At 39.5% G+C, this 27,107-nt stretch overlaps 1 protein-coding gene across 1 annotated transcript in view; it reads left to right on the forward strand.

Annotated features, from left to right (window-relative positions):
• The first annotated feature begins 3,778 nt into the window (after nt 1-3,778).
• Nucleotides 3,779-27,107, forward strand: part of ITPRID1 (ITPR interacting domain containing 1) — a 108,551-nt gene continuing 85,222 nt past the window's right edge. Inside the window, exons 1-5 of the mRNA XM_027539479.1 lie at nt 3,779-4,189; nt 4,328-4,373; nt 17,888-18,048; nt 19,324-19,372; nt 19,695-19,738. Of these exons, the coding sequence (XP_027395280.1) occupies nt 17,889-18,048; nt 19,324-19,372; nt 19,695-19,738 (253 nt within the window). The 5' untranslated portion in view covers nt 3,779-4,189; nt 4,328-4,373; nt 17,888. The remainder of the gene's footprint in view (nt 4,190-4,327; nt 4,374-17,887; nt 18,049-19,323; nt 19,373-19,694; nt 19,739-27,107) is intronic.

Raw genomic sequence — 27,107 nt, forward strand, 5'->3', positions numbered from 1 at the left:
TATTTGCCTGTTACTCCAGTTGTTTCTTGACTTCCTACTTTTGCATTCCAGTCCCCTATAATGAAAAGGACATCTTTTGGGGGTGTTAGTTCTAAAAGGTCTTGTAGGTCTTCATAGAACCATTCAACTTCAGCTTTTTCAGCATTCCTGGTTGGGGCATAGGCTTGAATTACCATGATATTGAATGGTTTGCCTTGGAAACGAACAGAGATCATTCTGTCGTTTTTGAGATTGCATCCAAGTACTACATTTCAGACTCTTTTGTTGACCATGATGGCTACTCCATTTCTTCTAAGGGATTCCTGCCCACAGTAGTAGATACAATGGTCATCTGAGTTAAACTGACCCATTCCAGTCCATTTTAGTTTGCTGATTCCTAGAATGTCAACGTTCACTCTTGCTATCTCCTGTTTGACCACTTACAAATTGCAAAGAAATAGAGGAAAACAACAAAATGGAAAGACTAGAGATCTCTTCAGGAAATTAGAGATACCAAAGGAACATTTTATGCAAAGATGGGCTTGATAAGGACAGAAATGGTATGGACCTAAAAGAAGCAAAGGATATTAAGAAGAGTTGGCAAGAATACACAGGAGAACTGTACAAAAAAGAGCTTCACGACCAAGATAATCATGATGGTGTGATCACTCACCTAGAGCCAGACATCCTGGAATGTGAAGTCAAGTGGGCCTTAGAAAGTATCACTACGAACAAAGCTAGTGGAGGTGATGGAATTCCAATTGAGCTATTTCAAATCCTGAAAGCTGATGCTGTGAAAGTGCTACACTCAATATGCCAGCAAATTTGGAAAACTCAGCAGTGGCCACAGGACTGGAAAAGGTCAGCTTTCATTCCAATCCCAAAGAAAAGCAATGCCAAAGAGTGCTCAAACTACCGCACAATTGCACTCATCTCACACGCTAGTCAAGTAATGCTCAAAATTCTCCAAGCTGGGCTGCAGCAATATGTGAACCGTGAACTTCCAGATGTTCAGGCTGGTTTTAGAAAAGGCAGAGGAACCAGAGATCAAATTGCCAACATTCGCTGGATCATTGAAAAAGCAAGAGAGTTCCAGAAAAACATCTATGTCTGCTTTATTGACTATGCCAAAGCCTTTGACTGTGTGGATCACAATAAACTGTGGAAAATTCTTCAAGAGATGGGAATACCAGACCACCTGACCTGCCTCTTGAGAAACCTGTATGCAGGTCAGGAAGCAACAGTTAGAACTGGACATGAAACAATAGACTGGTTCCAAATAGGAAAAGGAGTTTGTCAAGGCTGTATATTGTCACCCTGCTTATTTAACTTATATGCAGAGTACATCATGAGAAATGCTGGCCTGGAAGAAGCACAAGCTGGAATCAAGATTGCCAGGAGAAATATCAATCACCTCAGATATGCAGATGACACCACCCTTATGGCAGAAAGTGAAGAGGAACTCAAAAGCCTCTTGATGAAAGTGAAAGAGGAGAGTGAAAAAGTTGGCTTAAAGCTCAACAATCAGAAAACTAAGATCATGGCATCCGGTCCCATTACTTCATGGGAAATAGATGAGGAAACAGTGGAAACAGAGTCAGACTTTATTTTTTTGGGCTCCAAATTCACTGCAGATGGTGATTGCAGCCATGAAATTAAAAGATGCTTACTCCTTGGAAGGAAAGTTACGACCAACCTAGATAGCATATTCAAAAGCAGAGACATTACTTTGCCAACAAAGGTCGGTCTAGTCAAGGCTATGGTTTTTCCAGTGGTCATGTATGGGTGTGAGAGTTGGACTGTGAAGAAAGCTGAGCACCGAAGAATTGATGCTTTTGAACTGTGGTGTTGGAGAAGACTCTTGAGAGTCCCTTGGACTGCAAGGAGATCCAACCAGTCCATCCTAAAGGAGATCAGTCCTGGGTGTTCATTGGAAGGACTGATGCTAAAGCTGAAACTCCAATACTTTGGCCACTTCATGTGAAGAGTTGACTCATTGGAAAAGACCCTGATGCTGGGAGGGATTAGGGGTAGGAGGAGAAGGGGACAACAGAGGATGAGATGGCTGGATGGCATCACCAACTCGATGGACATGAGTTTGAGTGACCTCCGGGGGTTGGTGATGGACAGGGAGCCCTGGCGTGCTATGATCATGGGGTCACAAAGAGTCGGACACGACTGAGCAACTGAACTGAACTGAACTGAAATGATGATATCTTATTTAAATATCAATAACCTCCGATATGCAGATGACACCACCCTTATGACAGAAAGAGAAGAGGAACTAAAGAGCCTCTTGATGAAAGTGAAAGAGGAGAGTGAAAAAGCTGGCTTAAAACTCAACATTCAAAAAATTAAGATCATGGCATCCAGTCCCATCACTTCATGACAAATAGATGGGGAAATATTGGAAACAGTGACAGACTTCATTTTCTTGGGTTCCAAAATTCATGCAGAAGACGCTTTAAAAAATTCAGTGATGCACACATAATTTTTCTGAATTAACTGTGCCTCTGAAAAGGAATTGATTTTCCCAGGACCATTTTAGTAGCAGCTTGGTTAAAATCCAGTCCTAGCCTCCTAATTTATAATGCAGATTTCAACGCATTGTGTACGGCAACCTCCCAATAAGTTATCTACATAAACAATATATATATAGCTAATGGCTAACTAAAATATGAGTAACTGATGGTTTCTTGGGATGCAATTACATGTCTACTTTTATTTAAAAATCACTTATATTAAAATGAGAACTTAAAATATGGACTTCATTTTCCAAGTGTAGTTCTGGATATGATAGTTCAGTTACAGTATGCCTTGCGAGTTAGCCTTTGTCAAAGACTAAGTTTCTGGTCTTCTTAGGGTTAAATGGGTTGTGGATGCCCACAGGAGGAAAAGGAGGCTGTGGTGGTATCTCAGGTCTCTAGAGACTCCTGGGCTTATGAGAGTAAAGATCTCAGATGCTGGTGGTGGAGAGGTGAGAGAACCTGAAGAGACAAGGGTTTCTCCTAGGGTAGGTTTCAGACCAGTTTATAGGGCTGTTCAGATTCTACTCATTGACATTAGGAGCTCTGCAGAGGAGCCTCACTAGCTGTCATAGAGAGAGAGGGAAGACTCGATGAGGCCCTGTCACCTTACTCCCCTTGAAGGTAACCTTAGCACTTTCCTTTAACATATTGGGGCTCCTGTTTGTTTGAAATTAAATGTAATTAGAAATGCACATGGTCTTTTCCATCACTTAAAACTCTGCTAATGCAGCTTTTCAAAATGAAGAAAATTTGCTGGCAGGCATGACTCAAGGATAGAATCATTTTTAGGGAATGCTTTTAGCATTATGTCCTTCATAAGAATGCATGCTGAATGTGACTGTGAAATTTAAGTTTTTAAAATGAGGCTAGTAATGTGCTTATTTACCTTTCAATAATGAAATTGTCTGATCTTTCAACTAAAGTACTTCATAGATACTGAAATACCATGGAGGATAAGACTGTTAGCCCTTAGAATTTGGTCCTCTTCCTTATGGGTTTGGGAGTATGTGTATATATTTATGTCCTGTTTACTCTGAAAATTTCCAGTAGAAGTTCTTGAGAATTGAACCTCTCCACCCAGAATATCAAGTTCTCCTGTCCTCATTTCCAATGATGGTTTGCAATGCAAATCATCAGGTTGTTAACACTCAGTACCATAACCATGGTAACCAAATGAAGACAAGTTTGCTTTACTTCCTCAGTGAAGTGCTTTCCAGTCCTATATTCAGACTTGATGTCACTGCCAGCAGGTCAGAGGGTATTAAAGGGACAGCAAGAGGATTCATAGAAATAAAAACGCAGCAGGAACCATTGTATCTATTCCCCACACACTCTTTTGAGTCCAGGACATCTTACTAATAACTTCTTCTTTTCCTCACTAGTACTTTTTTGCTGCTTTCTTTCCTTAGAGGGGAGACTAAAGAGAATCACTATATATCTTTATCCCTACCTTGATCATGGATCTTGGCAACTAGACTGTCCTGGCTTTCTATGACTACTTTTAAATAGGCACAAATATAAACCTAGCTCACAGTCCTGTGGTCACAAAGACTATTTAGTGTTAGAAGCTGTGATGCTCAAGGAGCCAGGAAAGCATCCAAAACCTCTCCAAACACTTTTTGAGAATGACTACAGCAAGTTAACTCCAAGGGCCACTTCTCTGCTGAGACTCCTTTCTTCTGGTATAGTAACTTTCATAATTTATTTGTTTCCAGCCTGTGGGGGAGGGGATATTAGTTCTCTGTTCTCATTTTCTCTCAGTAGGAATTAAAGGGCAGCTGTGGCATGTTCTGAAACTTTTTTTTTTTTTTTACCTGCAGCTGTGTGACTGGGTAATTCCTGGGAAGAAAGACTATTAGCAGTAAGGTAAGCAATCTAATTGCCATGGTTTCTGGCCTGGATGATTTCTGCATCCCTGTGACTTCCTGGGTGACTGCCATTAACACACAAAGGTCTAAAACACAGGGGATGGGAATGCTCTAGGCTCAAAATGGTTACCTTATTCTCCTGTATCATGAATATTGTTTCAAGCAATGTTCATAAGATGAGATACAGAAATTCTATTTCCTTCCTTTGGTATCTGTTGTCTGCATCTTGGATCTCTTGATTCTGTTTTTCCTTACTATCTGAAGGAAATTTAATACATTAGGATAAAGCCAAAAGCCTTTGGCTTTTATCTAATCCGTGAATTTAGTGAATATGAAAACTGAGCCTAATGTGCTCTGGCCATGTGACCTTTTTTGGTATGGGTGGAAACTGCTGTAGAAGTGAAAACTTCTTTTGCAAGAGTAGAGAAAGTTGATTCAGGGATAGGCTTGCCAGACTCCCTGTAACGCTTGAATTTTAAATAAATAGCAATTTGTTTTGGTGTGAATATGTCCTAAATAATGCAGGATCCATTCTTATGCTAAACATTATTTATTTTTAATCTGAAATTTAAATGTAACAAAACACCTTATATAATTAGTTGCTAAGCCAGACTATTTGATTTAGGGATGAAAACTGAAGACTTAAAAGGACAAGAAAAAAGTATTCATTTTTCTTACCACAAACCTTTTGCCCTAAAGTTTCGTTGAAAGATCACCTAATTATCATTTTCTTGCTATATATACTATATTAGGAAATGATTTACTATTGGGATTCAAACCTTAATAGGAAGAAGGAATAGTCAAAAATAATCATAATGAGGCAGGTATTCTCACTATAATGAATTCTATCTGAGAATCTAATTTGGTAATTCATTCTCCTTTTAGTTTTCATTTTTCTTGAATATTAGTAAGATTTATGACCTTTATGGAGAAGGCAATGGCACCCCACTCCAGTACTCTTGCCTAGAAAATCCCATGAATGGAGGAGCCTGGTAGGCTGCAGTCCATGGGGTTGCTAAGAGTCGGACACGACTGAGCGACTTCACTTTCACTTTTCACTTTCACTTTTCACTTTCATGCATTAGAGAAGGAAATGGCAACCCACTCCAGTATTCTTGCCTGGAGAATTCCAGGGATGAGGGGGCCTGATGGGCTGCCGTCTATGGGATCACACAGAGTTGGACACAACTGAAGAGACTTAGCAGCAGCAGCAGCAACAGCATGACTTTTATGTTTTTAGTCATTCATAGATTTTCTGTTTCTGAACTGCCTGATTATTATACTGCTTCTATTTCCATGTATATATGTTTTGATTTCTAATTGCATGCCATACGTTAATGTTATGAAAACTTTTAATGTCACATATACTGCAAGTATTTTTACATTTTGTAAACATTTTGACATGTCTACTATGTTTGATAGAGTAAACTTTAGATTTTTATCTGGTCAAATCCATCATGATTTCCCTTCATTGCCTTTGGTGTCATTTCTCTCTAGACTTTTACCACCGTAAGATTAGGAGAATGTTCACCAATAATTTATTCTAGGATGTTTTTTATTTCAGTTTTCAAATTAAATCCTTAATGCTATTGAAATTTATTTTGATGACTTGTTTAGGACTGTATTTTTCTTTTATTCATTGCTTTTTAGTTAATATTTAATTTAGAAACAATTGTATATTGACATACAATTGTAGAAAATAATACAAAGCCTTCCTGCCTTAATGCAGAATCTTTTTAACAATGAATACATAACTTATTTCTGCATGTACACATTTTATCCAGGAAGATTTTGTCTTCCAAACATAGTCAATGGGTACAAAGTTGTAATATCATGATCATTTCTTAAGTCCATTTATAATGAATAGGATCTACTCCCTTTGCTACATTCCCTGAGATTCTATGGTTATGATCACGGTGGAAAAGCAAGAATGACGATGATCTCTCTGATATCAGAAGAGTAAAGAATACTGCTAGAATTTGCCTCAGTAAATAGTCTGGAAGGAAAGGGAATTTAGACATAGGAGCTGGGTTAAATCTTGATGTCTTCATTACCAGCTCATTTATGTAATTAAGATCTTTACCATCATGATAGTTTTCTAATGAAATATGAAATATGCAGTATGATGCAACTTTTATTGTATAACAATGTATTTTTAAATTTGAGATGTATGCACCTGAGGATCTTATAGCAAACTGTGGGACTTGTCATTTTGCAAAGGTATTAAGAAAGGCAGGGCTTCCCTGGTGGCTCAGTGGTTAAGTATCCACCCGCCAATGCAGGAGACATGGGTTTAATCCCTGGTCCAGGAAGATCCCACATACCACGGAGCAACTAAGCCCATGTGCCACAACTATTGCACCTGTGTCAATAGCCCACAACTACAGAGCTCATGCTCCACAACTGCTGAAGCCCACATGCCCAAGAGCCCAAACTCTACAACAAGAAAAGCTACCACAATAAGTCTGTGCACAGCAACTGGAGAGTAGCCTCCACTCACCACAGCTAGAGAAAAGCCCATGCAGCATTGAAGACAAATCACAGCCAGAAATAGATAAAATTATACACATATAAAAAAGGTAGATGGAAGGAAAGTGTGATAGAGCCCAACTAAAACTACTCTTCAGAGAAATAAACATCTGCATTGGTCAGAGATCTCCAGAGAAATGAAATAGAAGATAGAGAGACAGAGAGATAGACAGACAGACAGATACAGACATAGATACATGTAGAGACAGAAATATCTATATCTGCATCTATCTATCTATCTACCAAGACATTTGGTATAAGGAATTGGCTCACACAATAACAGAACCCAAGAAGTTCCATGATCTGTTGTCTGCCAGTTGGAGATCCAGGAAAACTGGTGGTGAGGTTCCAACCAGAGTCAGAAGCTTGTGCTGTAAGAGTGCCAATGGTGTCGATCCCAACTCCAGAGCAGGAGTAGACTCGTGTCCCAACTCAATCAGTTGGGCAGAGAGAAGGAATTTTTCCTTTACCTTTTCTATTCAGGCCCTCCGCAGATTGACTGATACTCATCCACAGTGGGGAGAACAATCTGCATTTCTCAGTCTACTGAGTCCAACGCTAATAGTCTCTTTTGGAAACACCCTCACGGACACACCTAAAATAATAATTAGCTGGATATTTGGGTATCTTGTGGCCCAGTGAAGACAACACATAAAATTAATCATCACAGCAACAGATAAGACAACACAAGATTTCAGTAAGTTAACATTGAAGAACACCTGTTTAATTGTTGCAAAGGCACAAGGTAATTGCCCTTTGGTAAAATTTATGCTATTATTGTTTACATGTATTTTAAACCACTTGTCTGGAATGCTTGCCTACCCATTATCCCATCTTCAAGAACCAGAATTCATATTTTCGCTTCAAAGAAGCCTTTTCTTATGCCCCTAAATGAACATCTTCCTCTTTTAATTTTTGTGAACAGCTGTATTGTACTTCTTTTAAAATGCATTTTCTGCTTCATGATATTTAGTTAATAAATACTATTTCTTATACTATAAGCTCCTCAAAATTTCTTTGTACACAGTGGGTAGTATAATATTAAATTGAATTAGTGGATGTCATCATTGAATTTAACTTACAGTTCATTTATATCGTGTGCTTCCATGAGCGACTACTAGTGTATATACCTTGCCTGAAATGATGGAGACTATAGAGATGAAGAAGGCAGTGGAGACCGAGAAGGCAGTGGCACCCACTCCAGTACTCTTCCCTAAAAATCCCATGGATGGAGGAGCCGGGTAGGCTGCAGTCAATGGGGTCGTGAAGAGTCAGACACGACTGAGCGACTTCACTCTCACTTTTCACTTTCATGCATTGGAGAAGGAAATGGCAACCCACTCCAGTGTTCTTGCCTGGAGACTCCCAGGGACGGGGGAACCTGGTGGGCTGCCGTCTATGGGGTCGCACAGAGTCGGACACGACTGAGCGACTTCACTTTATTTTTTCACTTTCATGCATTGAAGAAGGAAATGACAACCCACTCCAGTGTTCTTGCCTGGAGACTCCCAGGGACGGGGGAACCTGGTGGCCTGCCGTCTATGGGGTCACACAGAGTCGGACACGACTGAAGTGACTTAACAACAAAGATGAGCAAGTCACAATTCCCATGATTTTGAGCAAAGACAGAGCCCAGGGTCAGAAATATTAATTCGCTCAATAAGTGGTTATTGCTTATCACCTATTATTCATGCTCTAGACTAAGTATCATGGATACGAAAATGAGTAAGTCATGGTCTTTGTTTCCCAGAAGTCCATTTATCTGAGTGGGAAAGGCAGAAATGTACATAAACTGCTTAAAAGGAGTGTGAAGAGTGCTAAAGTTGGTGTGAGCTTCAGAAGCAGGCTGGATTGGGAGTGGAGAGCGATATGAGAAAAAGCTCTACACAATAAGTTCTGCTTGAGCTCAGTGAGATGGTATCCATTAAAGAGAAGGGGCAGAAATGTAGAAGGATCTGCACCCAGAGGGACCGGAGACAAGGACACATTTGAGAACAGCAAGTAATTCTGTGCAACCAGAATATAACGCACATGAAGGAACCTAGATCGCAATGTTGTTGGGATGGAAGACCCAAGGTAGAGCACAGATGCCCTACATCCTTTCATTCTCCTTCCCTAGGATGAAGCAAAGAAAATGTTGAGAAGACAAGAATAGAAATGATGACAAAAGAGGGAATCACTGAGAAATAAAGACCTCTTTGAAGTTGAAAGGGGATTGGCACAGACAGAGCTAGCTGTAGGTGAATGATTTGATCCAACTTTACCAGCCTCAAAGTCATTTCAGGTTTCCGGGAAGCTGTGTATATGATTCTTGAAATAATAATCTTTTAATTATTTTCCCCAACAAAAGAGGAAAACTCCAAGTCCAAGAGAACTGACTTTGGGTTCCAACTTGGGCACAACTGCCTTGTCTTTAAATCCAGCTTGCTCCTAAATGGCAGGAGTGAACACCCTTCACATATTTCATGGTGGGAGGAAACCACCCACAGAACAAGTCATCCACAGACTGCTTGTTCCTCCCAACAGAGTGTTGACAGAACACTCTATTCCCCAGGCTCTGCCTCTACTTCACTGAATCATTTGAAATCTTTACAAGTGTTTGTGGGACTTTAATACTTGGATAGGGAGGAAGAGCAGAAGGGCATTCCTGGCTTGGGTTTGTTGTTTGAGTTTTTGAGTGGTCTTCCAAACTTATGAGTAATAGGAACAATGTTTTATTCTTCTCACTTTTATAGTTTTGATGAATATAGCTTTAAAATATTTTTAAAATGTGAGCTCCATTGGTCAAATATCAGTCTATGCGGAGGCTAGAAACTGAGTAATCAACTTAGGAAATTATCTCATCTCATCCAATTCTCTCATATTATGCAAGAACAAACTAGTTTCCAAGAAAACTTGAAACTACATGTCCAATATCATACACAAATTAACTATCTGTGGATTAATTATAATTTTTATTTTCCTGGTGATGAATTAATATCTTTCATCTGCTTGTTAGCTGTTGGAACGCTCATAAGAGAACGTTAAAAAAGGTATCTACTCATAGTTTTGGCCAAAATGGCAGAAAGGGGCATCAAGTGATGACAGAAAATTCTGCTTCAAAATGGTTGTTATATGTTTGTATGTGTGTATGTGTGTGTATGTTGAAGTAGGAAATGGCAACTCACTCCAGTATTCTTGCCTGGAAAACCCCTGGACAGAGGAGCCTGGTGGGCTACCGTCCATAGGGTCACAAAAGAGTCAGACACGACTATCATGCATGCACATGTACATATGTGTGTGCATGAATATACATATTAAACTTTATCGCTTTTAAAATTCAGATCCATAATGCACTATTGTCTGATTATGTATGCCTATTTCTGGTAAGTTGTTTAACTGTTAAACCATTCTTAATGCTTTCATAACCAGATTTTCTTTGATATTGTCAGTGCCTTGTTGGCAGTCATTCATTCAACAAACATACATTGCGTATCTTTTTCACATAATTTTGATTTGAGAGATAAGATCTCTGTCCTGAAGAAAAACTCAGGGTGGTTAAACTGATGTGTAAGCAGACTTAAAAAGCAATGTAAAAGCTTTAACAGTATTTACACTATGGAATTAACAAGTAGCTATCAAGGCTACACTCATATAGGGAGAGCATATAGATGGAGAGGATAAGAGGTAGCTGAGGACTGAGGTAAATCCCACTCAAAATGTAGAGGCTGGAAAGGAGAAAACCAGCAAAAGAGTTTGAAAAAAGCTTTGAGTAAGATAGGTAATCTGGGAAATTGTGGTTCAAAAAAACAAAAGAAAAGATTGCTTCTATTGAGGAAGTGAAGTGAAGTCAGTCAGTTGTGTCCAACTCTTTGTGACCCCATGGACTGTAGCCTACCAGGCTCCTCAGTCCATGGGATTTTCCAGGCAAGAGTACTGGAGTGGGTTGCCATTTCCTTCTCCAGGGGATCTTCCCGACCCAGGGATTGAATCTGGGTCTCCTGCATTATAGGCAGATGCTTTACCATCTGAGCTACCAGGGAAGCCCAATTAAGCCCAATTAAGAGAAAGGGGTCCACCCCACTCCAATACTCTTGCCTGGAAAATCCCATGGATGGAGGAGCCTGGTAGGCTGCAGTCCATGGGGTCGCAAAGAGTCGGACACGACTGAGTGACTTCACTTTGACTTTTCACTTTCATGCATTGGAGAAGAAAATGGCAACCCACTCCAGTATTCTTGCCTGGAGAGTTCCAGGGATGGGGGAGCCTGGTGGGCTTCCGTCTATGGGGTCGCACAGAGTCGGACACGACTGAAGCGACTTAGCAGCATCAGCAGCAGCAAGAGGAAGGGGTCAACTATAACAAGTGCTGCTGAAAATTCCAAAAGGATAAGAACCGATAGTTGACCATTATTAAGCTGATTTGAGTGCATTATAAAGAGAATGGGAGGTGTGGATGGGGATCATTCCCTATGCTCCAAGCAAAACTACAAGTTTTGTTTCACATCAGGTTGATAGCAGTGAAGGTGGTTGGTCTGATATATAAGGACTCCTTTGCCTGTTTGTCTGCTCTCTTAATTTTAGTGGCTTGATGTGAGATGTGAAAGGAACAGAGAAATTAAGGAAGACTCACAAGTTCCTGGCCTGAGCAACTACTTGAATAGTGGTACCATTTACTGAGATGAACACTGTAATAGAGGCAGATATGTGGGAGGGTCATGTAGAAGTCAAAGAAAGAATGAAGAATTCAGTGTGGTACATAATAAGTTAAAGATGCCTATAAGTTTGAGTGGCGATTTGTGTGGTGATGTCAAGTAACTGGGATACCCTATTCTGCATCTCAAGAATCTTATTCCGAACCTATGGACCTGAAATCTGCACTGGGGACTCAATACCAGTTTTCCCTGGTAGCTCAGTGGTAAAGAATATGCCTGCCAATGCAGAAGACTCAGTTTTGATCCCTGAGTCAGGAAGATCTCATGAAGTTAAAAAATGACAACACACTCCAGTATGCTTGCCTGGCAAGTTACCTACCACGGGGTCACAGAAGAGTGAGAGGACCTAGCGACTAAACAACAACAGTGATCAGAACACCAGGGATCTGAAAAGAGAGAAGGATCTCTCCAGCACAAAAGACAACATAATTCAGAATGAGAATTCACTTTGGGTAAGTCAGAATAGGCAAGACCTAGGTTCCAAGTGGTCCTGGGGACACTGGGTTAACCTAGGGGAGTCAGCAGAGGCCAATGCCATAACTTCTACCCTGTCAGTCCACTGGACTATTTGAGCCTGCCACTTAATCTGTGGGGCTTCCTGGGTGGCTGGGCAGTAAAGAATCTGCCTGCAATGCAAAATGCACAGATTCCATCCCTGGATAGGGAACACCCCCTGGAGGAGGAAATGGCAACCTACTCCAGTATTCTTGCCGGGGAAATCCCATGGACAGAGGAGCCTGGCAGGTTACAGTCCATGGGGTCTCAAAGCGTTGGACACGACTGAAGCAAATAAGCGCATCATGCTTTATCTGTGTCCTTTTCCAAGAGACTGCCCTGGGGGGTCAAGCCGGTGGATGAAGCCAAAGCAAGGTCATTCAAGCATCAGAGAATACATTTCCAGAAGCAGATTTGTTTACTAACTGGGAAGGCATCCACTAAAGCAGAGGCAACAAAAGAATTTTTCTTTACAAACCAGTCCCTGACCTCTGCTTTTAGCAAGAGTTCCCACTTTCCTTGGCAAGCTTTTTCCTATTCTAAGGCCAAGTACAATTGAGCTGGCAGGGAGCATATCCTCACTGGCTGTGCAAGGCTGGTGTCTGAGGTCACACATGTCATCGTCGAAAGGAAACTGGGGGACGTATGTATAAAGCAGCAGCTTGATCTAAAGTTTTGATGATTTTTACAGTATCAGGTTTGAAAAAGTAGTCAATAGGTGAAAATTCCACTTTATAGGACAGAAGCAGCAATTTGAGGTCAGATCTGCTTACCACCTCCTGGTCCCACTACAAAGCAAAATCTTTTTGCTATACAGAAACTGACTTTCCGCTAGGTTAACTAAGGAGCAAGACTATTTGGGGAATCTTACTCTTTTGTCATACATTATTCTTTTCTTCAAACCCTGATCCTTTACTGAGTCTGATATTTCATGAATGTTGTTGAGCATGATTTTGGGGGTTTCCTCCTTGTGAGACTTTGCAGTGTCAAAGTTGATGCTTTTTTTTATAATTCACACATACAAAATGCAATTGCCAGAGAGAACTTTTTTACTCAAAAGTTAAATAACTAACATTAAATGTAGTTTCTAAATTTTATTTTGTCGTATTATGGGTTCTAGTGTATGAAATAATTCTATAGTTTAGAAATATAATCACCTCTGTATTCTGTCTTATGTTATCACTGAAATTTTTATAAACCTTTATTTGCTCCCAGAAGACATTTCTAAAATTAACTTTCCAAAATTAGCTGGCTAAAGGCCCACCATTAATATAGATATTAACTGTCCACCCTCTGCTTTTATTTTTAATTAATTGAGATTTCTTTTTTTTTAATTGAGATTTCTTAATAATTGCTTTTTAAACATAAAGTTAGCAGTCATCCCAAATAATAATTTGCAGTAATTTATTATTGCAACAATAATTGTATATTTATACAAGTGAGCAACAGAATTTTAGTATATAAAGCATGTAAGAAAACTCTTATTGCCAATTGCTTATAGAATGCTCACCTGTAATTAAATAAAAATATTCAAATGTTTATAATAATCTGAACAACTTGACTTGTTAAAACACTGATTAGGAACGATTGTCTCCGTGTCATATTATCAGTGATTGTGCAGAAGTTTAGGGGTTTAAGACATGATGCTTGAAGTAGGTATTTGACTATTCAGTCATTTCTTTAAACCTGAAGAATAAACTAACACAATTGCAGATAGATGCTTGGAAAGAATTTAGTCAAGTTTAATGGTTTTGTACTCTAGTTTTGTTACTTTAACTTTTTTAATGTTTTGTTTTGTATTAGGGTATAGCCAATTAGTAATGTTGTGATAATTTCAGGTGAACAGCGCAGGGGTTCAGCCATACATATACGTGTATCCATTCTCCCCTAAACTCCCTCCTTTCAGGCTGCCACGTAACGTTGAGCAGAGGTCCATATGCTATACAGTAGATCTCTGTTGGTTATCCATTTTAAATATAGCCGTGTGTACATGTCCATCCCAAACTCCCTAACTATCCCTTTCCCCATCCTTCCTCATCCCCAGCAACCATAAGTTCATCCTCTAAGTCTATGAATCTTTTTCTGTTTTGTAAGGAATATAATATGTTTCATTTATTTTTTGATTCCACATATAAAGAATGTCATGCTATGTTTCTCCTTCTCTATCTGACTGTCTTCACTCAGTATGACACAGAGTGAAGGTCCATTCATGTTGCTGCTAATGACATTGTTTCATTCTTTTTAAGGGCTGAGTAATAGTCCATTGTATACACATACCATATCTTCTTTATCCATTCCTCTGTCAATGGACATTTTGGCTGCTTTTATGCCTTGGCTATTGTAAACAGTGCTGCAATGAACATTAGGGTGCAAATTTACTTTTGGATCATGTTTTTTTACAGACATATGCCCAGGAGTGGGATTACAGGGTCATATCTTAGCTTTATTTTTAGTTTATTAAGGAACTTCCATACTGTTCTCCATAGTGGCTGTACCAATTTACATTCCCATCAAAAAGTGTAAAAGGATTCCCTTCTCTTCACACCCTCTCTAGCATTTATTGTTTGTGGAATTTTTTTTATGATAGCCATTCTGGCTGGTGTGAGGCTATATCTCATTGTAGTTTTGATTTGCATTTCTCTAATAATTGACAATGCCAAACGTCTTTTCATGTGCCCATTCACCATCTGTATGTCTTATTTGGAGAAATGTCTATTTAGATCTTCTGCCCACTTTTTTGAGTGGGTTGTTTGTTTTGATGCTGTTACAAACAGCGTCATGATCTGTTTGTAAATTTTGGAGACTGATCCCTTATCAGTCAGGGCTTCCCAGGCAGCGTTAGTGGGAAAGAACCTGCCTGCAAATGCAGGAGACATAAGCAACACGGGTCCTATCCCTGGGTGGGCAAGATCCCCTGGAGAAGGCAATGGCAACCCACTCCAGTATTCTTGCCTGGAGAATCCCACGGACAGGAGCCTGGCAGGCTACAGTCCATAGAGTCACAAAGAGTCGGACACGACTGAAGCGACTTAGCAGAGCACAGCGCAGCAGCCTCATTGGTCACATCATTTGCGAGTATTTTCTCCAAACCTGTGGGCTGTGTTTTTGTTTTGTTTATCATTTCCTTTGCTGTGCAAAAGCTTTTGAGTTTAAGTAGGTCCTATTTGTTTATTTTTGTTTTTATTTCCATTATTCTGGGACACAGATTGAAAAAGATACTGCTGTGATTTATGTCAGAAAGTGTTCTACCTATGTTTTTATCCAAGAGTTCTATAGTCTCCAGTCTCACATTTAGGGCTTTACTCCATTTTGAGCTTATTTTTGTGTATGGAGTTAAAGAATGATCTAATTGCATGTTTTTTACATGTAGCTGTCCAGTTTTCCCAGCACCATTTGTGGAAGAGACCGTCTTTCCAACAGTGTGTAGTCTTGCCTGCTTTGTCATATATTAATTGACCAGAGGTGCATGGGCTTATTTCTGGGTGTTCTATCTTGTTCCCTTAATCTATATTTCTATTTTTGTGCCAGAACTATACTGTTTTGATGACAGTAAGTTTATAGAAAAGTCTGAAGTCAGGGAGCCTGATTCCTCCAGTTCTGTTTTTCTTTCTTGAGATTGTGTTGGCTATTCAGGGTCTTTTGTGTCTCTCTACAAATTTTGAGATTTTTTGTTGTTGTTGTTCTAGTTCTGTGAAAAATGCCATTGGTAATTTGATAGGGATTGCATTGAATCTGTAGATTGCCTTGGGTAGGATAGTCATTTTGACAATATTGATTCTTCTAATCCACAAACATGGTATATCTTTCCATCTGTTTATGTCTTCATTGATTTCTTTCATCAGCGTCTTATAGTTCTCAGAGTACAAGTCTTTTGCCACCTTAGGTAGGTTTATTCTTAGGTATTTTATTCTTTTTGAGGTAATGGTAAATGGGATTATTCTTGAATTTCACTTTCTGATCTTTTGTTGTTAGGATATAGAAATACAACAGGTTTCTGTGTATTAATTTTATAACTTGCAACTTTACCAAATTCATTGATGAGTTCTAGCAGTTTTCTGGTAGCATTTTTAGGATCTTCCATATGTGATATCTTATAATCTACAAACAGTGACAGTTTAACTTCTTCTTTTCCAATTTGGATTCCTTTTACTTCTTTTTCTTCTCTGATTGCTGCACTTGCTATTTTAATTTTGTACATATTTATTTAGCACCTACTATCTGCTGATAATTCAAATACTGACAACCAGCTAGTAAAAGAGGCCCTTATTCTCAATGTGCTAATAGTCTGGGGATTTTAAACAATTTACACAACTGCCCTAGGCTTCTGTCTCCTTTCTTACGATAGGAGATATTAATAAAGGTCACAATGATGTTAATAAAAGCCAAATGAAATGATGGGGGCAGACTATGTTTCTTATATCATGTGCATAATATATTTATTAATATCCCAATTGTCTCAACCATCCTTTAGGGCAGATAAGCATGAATCTGCATGCTCAGTTGTGTCTGACTCTTTGCAGCCCTATGGACTGTAGCCCACCAGGCTCCTCTGTCCATGGGATTCTGTATAGAACAGTCTTTTGGACTCTGTGGGAGAGGGAGAGGGTGGGATGATTTGGGAGAATGGCATTGAAACGTGTATAATATCATATATGAAATGAATTGCCAGTCCAGGTTCGATGCAGGATACTGGATGCTTGGGGCTGGTGCACTGAGACAACACAGAAGGATGAAGGTACAGGGATGGAGGAGGGAGGGGGGTTCAGGATGGGGAACACATGTATACCTGTGGCAGATTCATGTTGATGTATGGCAAAACCAATACAATATTGTAAAGTAATTAACCTCCAATTAAAATAAATAAATTTATACTTAAAAAACAAAACAAAAGAATAATGGAGTGGGTTGCCATGCCCTCCTCCAGAGGATCTTCATGACCTAGGGATTGAACCTGTGTCTCCTGCATTGTAGGCAGATTCTTAACCACTTCAGCCATCAGGGAAGCCTCATACACAGTTTAATAGGTATGGGAGCATGTTTGGAGTACAGAACCTGGGTTTGAATCCTGTTTGTTGTGTGACTTTGGGTATGCAATTTAACCCCACTGCTCTTAAATTTACTACAAAATTGTGACAATTAGATTACTTCTTTCATTGACAATTAAATTAAATAACAGATTATAGAATTCAGCATAGAATCTAGCACATAATAAATATTCTGCTGAGGTTAAAGGTTATTAAAATTCAGTACAATTTACCCCCAATTAAAAATAAGGGAATGCAGAGAAATTATACAATTTGTACAAGGCCACACAATAAGTTGCAGAGATGAGATTCAGCCAGGTTGATCTATTGCCAACACCCTCCTCATTTTTTACATTTTGGGTCTCTAAACATATCATTATAGATGTAACTATTGGGCAGATTTGTAGGATACTTATTATGTTAATCAATGCTTTTAAATTTTCTCCTTGATTGGGGGCACTCTCCAGTCCAGTTTCTTTGCTTCTCATCCACTTTCAAGACCACTAGATTGAATCTTCCAGAGTGTGGATGTGGCCGGATAAAGGGTGAGGCCGTTACTCTCTGGCCTCCAGCTGTGTCTCCATTGAAAAAGAAACAGTTCTTGCACTGAGGCAGGGAACTTGCTTGGATATGAGCCAGGCTCCCAGAAATTGTGAAGCTGGATCCATTCATTGGATTGTGAGCCCTCTGGTCCTCTCCGTCTTACTGAACCAAGCCTGGAAGCTGAACTCATTGTGTCTCATTTGTTTGTGTGTGTGTGTTTTTAATTAGCATGAATTACTCTCTTATGATGGAGGAGAAGTCACAACGAGGCCAGGAAAAGAGCAGAAGAGACATCCTGAAGTCCACCAAGCAGGCATGGGCTCCCCTGGATGAGCAGCTGCCCCCTGGCTCTGAGGAGGAAGGCCACAGTCTCACCAACCCCCTGCTGGGTGAGAACAGGCCATCAGGGTTATTTGAAACCAACCTATTATGAGTGGTGAGGGATGTGGAGCTTTGGGCTGGGGGCAAATGATTTTGGAACAAGGACTTGACTGTTAAGATGCCAGTGTTGCTGGTATGATAACCAAAAACTTATGAAATAGGCACATCTGACTTCACCTACAGACACTTAAAATACAAACCTTCTTAATAGAAACAGACCAACTAAAGAATGAACTTGGCTCCCTTTCCACTCCAATGTCCCCTCATTCTAAGTCCCCTAGGACCCCAAAACTGTGGAGCTCATGCCAGAGATATGAGACTTCTTGCAGGACATCAAACATCTTATTGAAAGGCTCTTATTTGCAGAGCCTTGCACAGGGTGTTGCTACTAATTTTAATCATTTAAAGAGTAGTAAATAAGGAAACTTTTGTCCTTTCACTATGATTTCTTATTTGCTTGTTCATGATGTTACTGTTTGATGGCTTTTCTTCCTTGCCACCACCAATTTATTCTATCCCTTCACAGTAACTCAGTTGAAGACTAAGCATCTCCCATGTCACCTTGGCCTTTTTGGTTCACCAGACACCTTGTGAGGGAGTAATTCATGTATCTTACTGCTTCTTAGGATAAAGTCAGAGAAAATAAGCCCAGAGTAACCTGTAACCAACTGGAAAGGAAACAAATGTTTACAGGAAAAACTGCTTTTATAGCCTTTCCTTTTTGCCTCTTGACTCGTTGGTTGAGCCAGTGACAAAGATCCACCTTAAAAGACTGATGCTTTTATAACACAGGGTGCCTTTGGCAATTCTGGGACTGTAGTGCAATTTGCCCCTGGAATGAATGCAAATTTACTTTCTAACCTGGCAGAGAACTCCTTGCAAATAAACATCACTGGCTAGCTGCCTTAGGTAAATGTGATTCAGTAAGGAGAGGCTCCACGTGATTCATATTCAACAAGAGAAAGGCAAAAATCTTCCATGCTTTTTCAGCCTTTGTATCACACCAGGTAATTTAAAAATTATTCTAACATCTCTTGCTCTTTTATTCCTTTTCACGTTTTCTTTCTCTTTAAGTTATAGTCTTTTGGCAAGTTTATACTTTATTCTCAGGAAAAGCCAATTATGGAAAACAGGAAGTTTTGCCTTGGGGGAAAAATGACTCTGCTTATAGAAACATGTAATTAAATACTAGGAAATGGACCTATTGGGTAGTGGCTAACTAATGGGCTGATATCTCTTCACCTGGTTATGTTTTGACTGACTGGTCTGTTTCTCATTTGTAGAAGATTCCAAACAAGAAATTATTCAGCAGTGGCTGGACTCTGGATTCTTGTAAGTGTTTCTTTATGCCCTTGCACATCCTTCTTGCAAAGATCCATGAAAACATGTGGGTAACCCTCCTGGGACAAGGTGTGACATGTAGGAATTTTCATTTTAACTGGGTGTTTGAAGGACTAATCTTTTATTGCAAATGTTATATATCCACTTAAAAGTACAAAATAGAATAATACTATTTCAGTTCCTAGCTGTTCACTGATTTCCTAAAGTCCTCTTGTCATAAAGCTTAGCTCTTCATTTACTCTGGTCTGTTTAATTAAAAATTAATTTAGCATAATTTTGTTGTTTGACTCACAATACTTTTGTTTCTTTATAGTGTCTCTGTTAATGAAAACTTTCAGCCAGTCGTCGACCACATTGGTAAGACAAGAGAACCCAAAAGCAGTTATGCTTTGTGGACCTGAGTAGGAGATGTATTAAAATGTTTGTTTGACTAAATCTTTTTAAAATGAGAATTATCAGAGATTCCTAGAAATGAAACAGATCTCAGAAACCATTCAGCTCAATCATTTTGTGTAATATGTAAGACAAGTTCAGAAAGGATAGGTGTTATCAAGCAGCAGATCAGGGACTGGGAACCAGAACTCTTGCCCATATCGTTAGCTCAGACTCTTAACAGAAAACTAGCTGGGTCTGTAAAGATATTTTGCAAGGATGTGATTATGGAAATGAAACTGTTTAATATTTCCTTACACTGTATTGTATTTTTATTTCTAAATCTAGTTTCTACCCTTCAGTCTTAAAATTATATCTTCTCTTTCTAATGATGCATTTGTTCTCAAAAAGAATGAATGACTGAATTCTATAGCAAACAGTGTATATATCAAGTATGTATTTCCGAGGCAGAAAGTGTGGCACACTTGTTACATTGAGATTTGATAGAACATTATAAGAAGACAAAGAAATTTATCTACAGGTCTCACAGTTTCCATCTTCACTAAATCAAATATAATATTTCCTAGAATGTAAGACTCCTCAATTGTAAAATGCACCCACATTTTAAGTACCACTCAGATAAGAAAACAAAACAACCATCCATGTCGATTATAACTAGGCATTATAATAGGCTACACTGACTACCAGACACATCCTGATTTCATAGTTGTTAAAATGTGAAAAAAAGTGTGTTTTAAAATTGATGAAATGCCCTAAATAACATATGTAAAAATGACATAAAACAAGAATTTAATGACTAGAGGGAAAATTATTATTCTAATTGTTACTTACTTGGCTGGTTTTAATTATTTCACTTTCTTCACTGCCATTTAAATTAAGATTGACCATTTGCTACAAGACAGTTTAAATTTAACAATTTTTACTTTAAAATCTAGGTATATCATTAAAATTTCCTCCTTCGCCAAGCTTATTTTTTTTAAATATGAAAGTTTCATGATGCCAAAATCTCTAAAGATGCTTGCCAATAAGTTGAATTTAAGAACCTTTGTTATTGATAGTTCATTCTCAAGAAAAGACAAGAAGTTAAGAAATATAGCCAGCATTTCAGATCCGTCTGATATTTCATCTTTCCCAGTTTATAGTGAGAGGTCTGGCAACCAATTCTGGGGTTGTCAGTAAATGTATTAGAAACTTCATTTCCCAGGAATTAAGACAAATCATGGACCTTCCTCCTCTGAATCAAGTCAATTAAATAAAGGCACGAGGTGAAGACCTGGAGGAAAGAAGGGGTAACAAAATGACTCTGAGATCAGACACACACAGTTTCTATTTCGCAGGGTCTTTATCTTTAGTAAGGTTTTTAATAATAATGGAATAGCTTCTTACAAGTTTAATTGAGCCTTCACTTTTACAAGGCCCTTCCTCATCTATCATATTTTAAGCTCAATAGCCTAGCAAGGCTGGTGTTCATCTATGTTTCACAGGTGAAGAATCTGAGTGGTCAAGTGCCACAATTTTTAGTCACAGCTGGTTAGAGGTGGGCAGAGGAGCCTGCAGGCAGGCATCCTCTCAGCCCCTCTGGGTGCTGGTTTTACCACAATGAGCTCAAGGCATCCCAAGTCCAGGGAAGCCAAACCCTGCACTAGGAAGTGGAAACTACAACAGTAGTAGCAGAAACTGGAGACCTGAAGGTCATGAGGAGTGTTTCAGAGAGAAAACTATGGTGAAACCAAAAGGAACTGAAGTAGAGAAAGGAAAGGAGTCTCTGCTGGAGGGAAAATCGTGAAAAAACCCCCACAATCCCACTAGGATATAGAGTGGTGTGTTCATTCTTAGGGCAGCCATAAATAATCACCACAGACTTGGTGGCTATGACAAGGCTGTAGATTGTCACCCTGCTTATTTAACTTTTATGCAGAGTACATCATGAGAAATGCTGGGCTGGAAGAAACACAAGCTGGAATCAATATTGCTGGGAGAAATATCAATAACCTCAGATATGCAGATGACACCACCTTTATGGCAGAAAGTGAAGAGGAACTAAAGAGCCTCTTGATAAAAGTGAAAGAGGAGAGTGAAAAAGTTGGCTTAAAGCTCAACATTCAGAAAACGAAGATCATGGCATCTGGTCCCATCACTTCATGGGAAATAGATGGGGAAACAGTGGAAACAGTGTCAGACTTTATTTTGGGGGGCTCCAAAATCACTGCAGATGGTGACTGCAGCCATGAAATTAAAAGACATTTACTCCTTGGAAGGAAAGTTATGACCAACCTAAATAGCATATTCAAAAGCAGAGACATTACTTTGCCAACAAAGGTCCATCTAGTCAAGGCTATGGTTTTTCCAGTGGTCATGTATGGATGTGAGAGTTGCACTGTGAAGAAAGCTGAGTGCTGAAGAATTGATGCTTTTGAACTGTGGTGTTGGAGAAGACTCTTGAGAGTCCCTTGGACTGCAAGGAGATCCAACCAGTCCATTCTAAAGATCAGTCCTGGGTGTTGACTGGAAGGACTGATGCTGAAGCTGAAACTCCAGTACTTTGGCCACCTCATGTGAAGAGTTGACTCATTGGAAAAGACCCTGATGCTGGGAGGAATTGGGGGGGCAGGAGGGGAAGGGGACGACAGAGGATGAGATGGCTGGATGGCATCACCAACTCGATGGACATGAATTTGGATAAATTCTGGGAGTTGGTGATGGACAGGGAGGCCTGGCATGCTGCAATTCATGGGGTCACAAACAGTTGGACACAACTGAGCGAGTGAACTGAACTGAACTGGTGCTTAAAAACAGAAATTCATTCTCTCACCGTTGTGAAGGCTGAAGGTCTGAACCAAGTGTCAGCAAGGTTATTCTCTCTCTGAAGGCTCTAGGGAAGAGGCCTGCCTGGTCTCTTTCTCATGGCTCCCATCAACCCTGGCATCCCTTTCACCCTTGCATCCTCCGCCTCTGTCTTCACATGGCTGACTTTCCCCACTGAGTCTTCTTCTTTTCTCTTAAGGACACCAGTCATTGGATTTAGGGTTTAAGTCTCACCTTTACCCAGTATGACCTCATCTTTACTAGTTATATCTGCAGAGACCCTGTTTCCAGATAAAGGATATATTTTGAAGTGAAATTTCAAATTCTGAAGTGACATTTCAAATACTGAAGTGAAATTTGGGTGGATACTATTCAACCAACTACAAGTAGAAATCATTCTGCTGTTTGCTTCTCTCAGTGATAATTCTGAGGCTTTCTTCATTAAAGTAGCAACAACATCCAAGTGCCTACTCATCTTTCACATGACCCTGTACCTCTCATGGAAAGCATTCTAGTGGGCCTCAGATAAAATGAAGAGGTGGAATAAGGTTTCAGTGGCTCTGTTGCTGATTTCCTCCTCTGTTTTGAGATGGCCAAGGTCAGGTCTTGGCTTCTTATGGTGATTCTTTGGCTTTCATGATGCTCTGTGGCTCCCTAAATTCTAATTTTTGTTCAGCTGGAATCTGGTTGGCCCATCTTTTTCACCACCGTTATGCTAGGTAAGGCCCCTTAACCCTTGGCAGTTCAGTGCCTTCAGTAAAACTCAGAGGAGAAAGAAATTAATACGTGTCAAGGGCACACAGGCTAGGTACCCTATATGCATATTATCTCATTTACCAGAACCATCTTCTGAGGCAGATATCATCATTATTAACTTTTGCAAAGAGGTAAATAAAGCTCAGGAAGGTTAAGTAACTTGCTAAAAGTAACCAGTCAGGAGGAAAGTGAGTTGAGATTTGAACATGGGTCTGTCTGACTGCAGCCACGTGGCCTCTCTAGACTACAGTATGAATTACTGTCCATGTTATGCATGGATGCCCCTGGGAGCATCCTGGGAGGAAAGCTCTGCATCAGCATCCCTGCTGGAAAAGTCAAAGCATTAGCAGAGTGGGTCAGCTTCCTGGCAACCACTTCCCCTCCCAGCTCTTCTGACTCTTGTACCAGCTTTCAGGGCCACAGCTCAGTTCTCTTGAACTTAAAATTTCTAAAGTGAGACAATGCTAATTTTTAAATGTCAATCAAGTATCTGTAGAAATACAAAATGGCCACATCTGGATCTTAAAATTAAAAACAAAAAAGATGCATCAGAGAATTTTCTGGCAAGTCATAAGTCATTCTACCTTAACTCTAGAAATTTTAAATTATAAGAAACTAAGCTCTTAGAAAATTGACATGACTAAGAAATGAATGCTTAATAGTTGGAAAATTCTGGTTTTTTTCCTGAGGCTCACTAGGTTTCTGATCTCTATACATATCAGTCTCAAAAGTTATAATAATTCTGAGTATTATGAGTAATAATTATCATATATCGAGTGCTTATTGCATATTTGAAAATTATTATGACGTACTCCTCAAACAAGGTGATTGATTAATTTCATTAAATACTGAAGAAACAGAGACTCAGTAAAGTTGAGAGATTTTCCCAAAACCACATAAAGCCAAAGAGGTGGAAACGTGATTTGAACTCAAGTCTGTTTGATTTCAAAGTTTATTCTTTTCTTACCAGAAACCAGTATACCACATACCGGTGTAAATCTGTGGCTGTTAATTTTCTCCCTAGACTTTCCTTATTTCTGTGAGCCAAGTTTGGATAGCAAAAAGGGACACTTCCTAAATTTAGGATTTTTTTATACTGATAAAACCTTATTTCATTTATACTTGAGGTGCATAAATATTTTTAAATTGTTAACTAAAAAACATATAGAGGAAGATATAAAAAGATATTCTGAAATTAATCTATAAATAACTCCTATAACTCAAATTTGCCTCAGGTTTCTCCAGCCTGTGGGTAAACATTACATTACAATGAAATTAGTCCACCAATTCTGAGAGATTATTGCCTCTATCTTGGTGTCACAGGGTCTATTGTAAAGTATCCCCTGTAAATATTAGTATTTCTGGGAGCCAACAGAAGATGCCTCACATTCTTTTATGAAAGAATTGACTTCCACTGTCACTGCTTCTACTCTAACAGAATTTCCTGGGTGTCAACATATGGACAGTTCATGTCTCATCACTTCCTGAGTGTCCATTCTTCTTGTGTTCCTCTGGTGCTCCAATTCTTACAGAATTTATGGAGACACTCTTTTCTATTATACTGCATGTGTGGATCTAGGTAGCATCACTAATGTTCTGGGTCACGCAAAACTCATGATGGGAATCAACTTTCAGCTTCTTCCTGCAACCCATATCTCTCTTTGAGTCTTAGACTTAGTCTGGAGACTAGAGAACAAATATGCTATCAACTCCATTTCCACACCCATAAGTACACAAAACTTCTGACAGATTCCGTTTTATTCCATTCTCCAGTTATTTAACAAATATGCATAGACTGCCTCGTACAAACTGGATACTCCATTAATATTGGAGATACTGAAGAAAAAAGATGCAGTGGAGATAGACACAATAAAAAAAAATAAATATATAATATGCCAGGAGTATAGACAGTGAGGTTAAATGTCTCAGATAAAGTGCCTTTGAGCAGCTACCTGAATTTGCTTATTTGTAGGATGAACTGTTCCAGGCACATGAGACAGAATGTGCAAAGGCCCTGGGATGCGGATGTGCTCTCTGCATTTTAAGAATAGCAAGGAGGCCTAAATAGTTGCAGCAAAGTGAGCAAGGAATACAGCAAAGAGATATGAGTTAAAGAACTATTCAGAGGTCACATAATTTAGGGCTATATCCCTGTAAAAATCTTTCTTTTACTCAAAGGGAAAATGTTTTATACAAAAACATTTGTATAATGTTTTATACAAAGTAGTGGCATAGCCTTGGTTCTTTTTAACAGGACAGCTGTAGTGGCTACTTGGAAAATAAATTCTGTTGGAGAAAAGGTGGAACCAGGGAGCCCCCTTAGGAGGCTAAGGAAATAACTTATGGAAAAGAAGATGAGGGCATAGACCAGGGCAATAGCAAATGCTGCAGAGAGTAGTGTTAGATTCTGGATATATTTGGAATATAGGTAGGGGAGGATATGCTTGTGGATACAGAATATAAAAGAGAGAAAGAAAAGCCAAGGATGATCGCAGTGAATTTTGCCCAAGCATTTGGGCAGGGTGCATGATCATTTATTGGAATGGGAAGAACATAGAAGAATCAGGCTTGAGATAAAAGATGCAATTTTAGGCATGCTATGATTCAAATACCTAATAGAAACCTAAAGAGATACTAATAAATAGGGATTAGTTAGTGTTAGTGTTAGTCGCTCAGTCGTGTCCAACTCTGCGACCCCATGGACTGCAGCCCACCAGGCTCCTCTGTCCATGAGATTTTCCAGGCAAGGATACTGGAGTGGGTTGAGATTTCCTTCTCCAGGGGATCTTCCCAACCCAGGGATTGAACCCAGGTCTCCTGCACTGCAGGCAGATCCTTTACCAACTGAGCTACAAGGGAAGCCCCAAATAGGGATATATTAGTACAAATTGGAAATACCAATCTCGAGTTCAGGGAGAAAGTCCAGGAATTAATAGATAACTGTTTGGGTCTAGATGGCATATAGATGATGATAACCCAGAAGTTCAAATAAGGTCACCAAGCAAGTGCATAGAGACAGAGAAGAAGCCTGAGAGATACAGAAAAACCAGCAAGGGAGGAAGAGGAGGAGAAGGTCATGAAGTAAAATGAGGAAAAGGAGAAAAGTGTCTGGAAGATGAGTAAAGTTAAGGTGTCAAGGAGGGGATGATCAACACTGTCAACTGTCATTAACGGGTTATATATGATGAGAAATGAGAATTGTTTGACAATTAGGTCACTGGTGACCTTGAAAAGAGCTATTTCAGAGGAATAGTTGGAGAGAAAGGCCAGTTATATGACCTTCAAGTGAGAAATCGGAGTAGAGGAAGTGGAGACAGAAAAGTATTTGGAGGAGTGATGAGGCAAAAGGGAGCAGTGACTAAAAAGATAGCTGGAGGAGAGGTAGAGACAAAAGATGTTCTTTTTCTGGGGATGAGAGCTATTACACCAGGTGTATTGGCTGATGGGAATGATCCAGTGACCAAGAGGTCCTGAGGTGCTTGTGACACTTTCCCTGGCTTCCCAGAGCCATCAGCAGAGCCTGGATCTCCCTCTAGGGCCTTGTCTCTTGAGGCTTTGAGAGAGATTTTGAAGTCTCTTTCAAGTCTCTTCAAAGTCTCAAGAGACTTTGAAGTCTCTTTCATTGAAACATTGCTTACCCAGGTTCACTTACTGATAGAAATCATTTCGGATGCTCCTTTTATGAAAATTACCTTTAGGCCCTTGCTCCTTCTTTCCATATGAATATCAAGAGTTACCAAAAGTTGGACATCTGCCCATACTACTTATATCC

Source organism: Bos indicus x Bos taurus, chromosome 4 (genome assembly GCF_003369695.1).
Source record: "Bos indicus x Bos taurus breed Angus x Brahman F1 hybrid chromosome 4, Bos_hybrid_MaternalHap_v2.0, whole genome shotgun sequence".
Taxonomy (NCBI): Eukaryota; Metazoa; Chordata; class Mammalia; order Artiodactyla; family Bovidae; genus Bos; species Bos indicus x Bos taurus.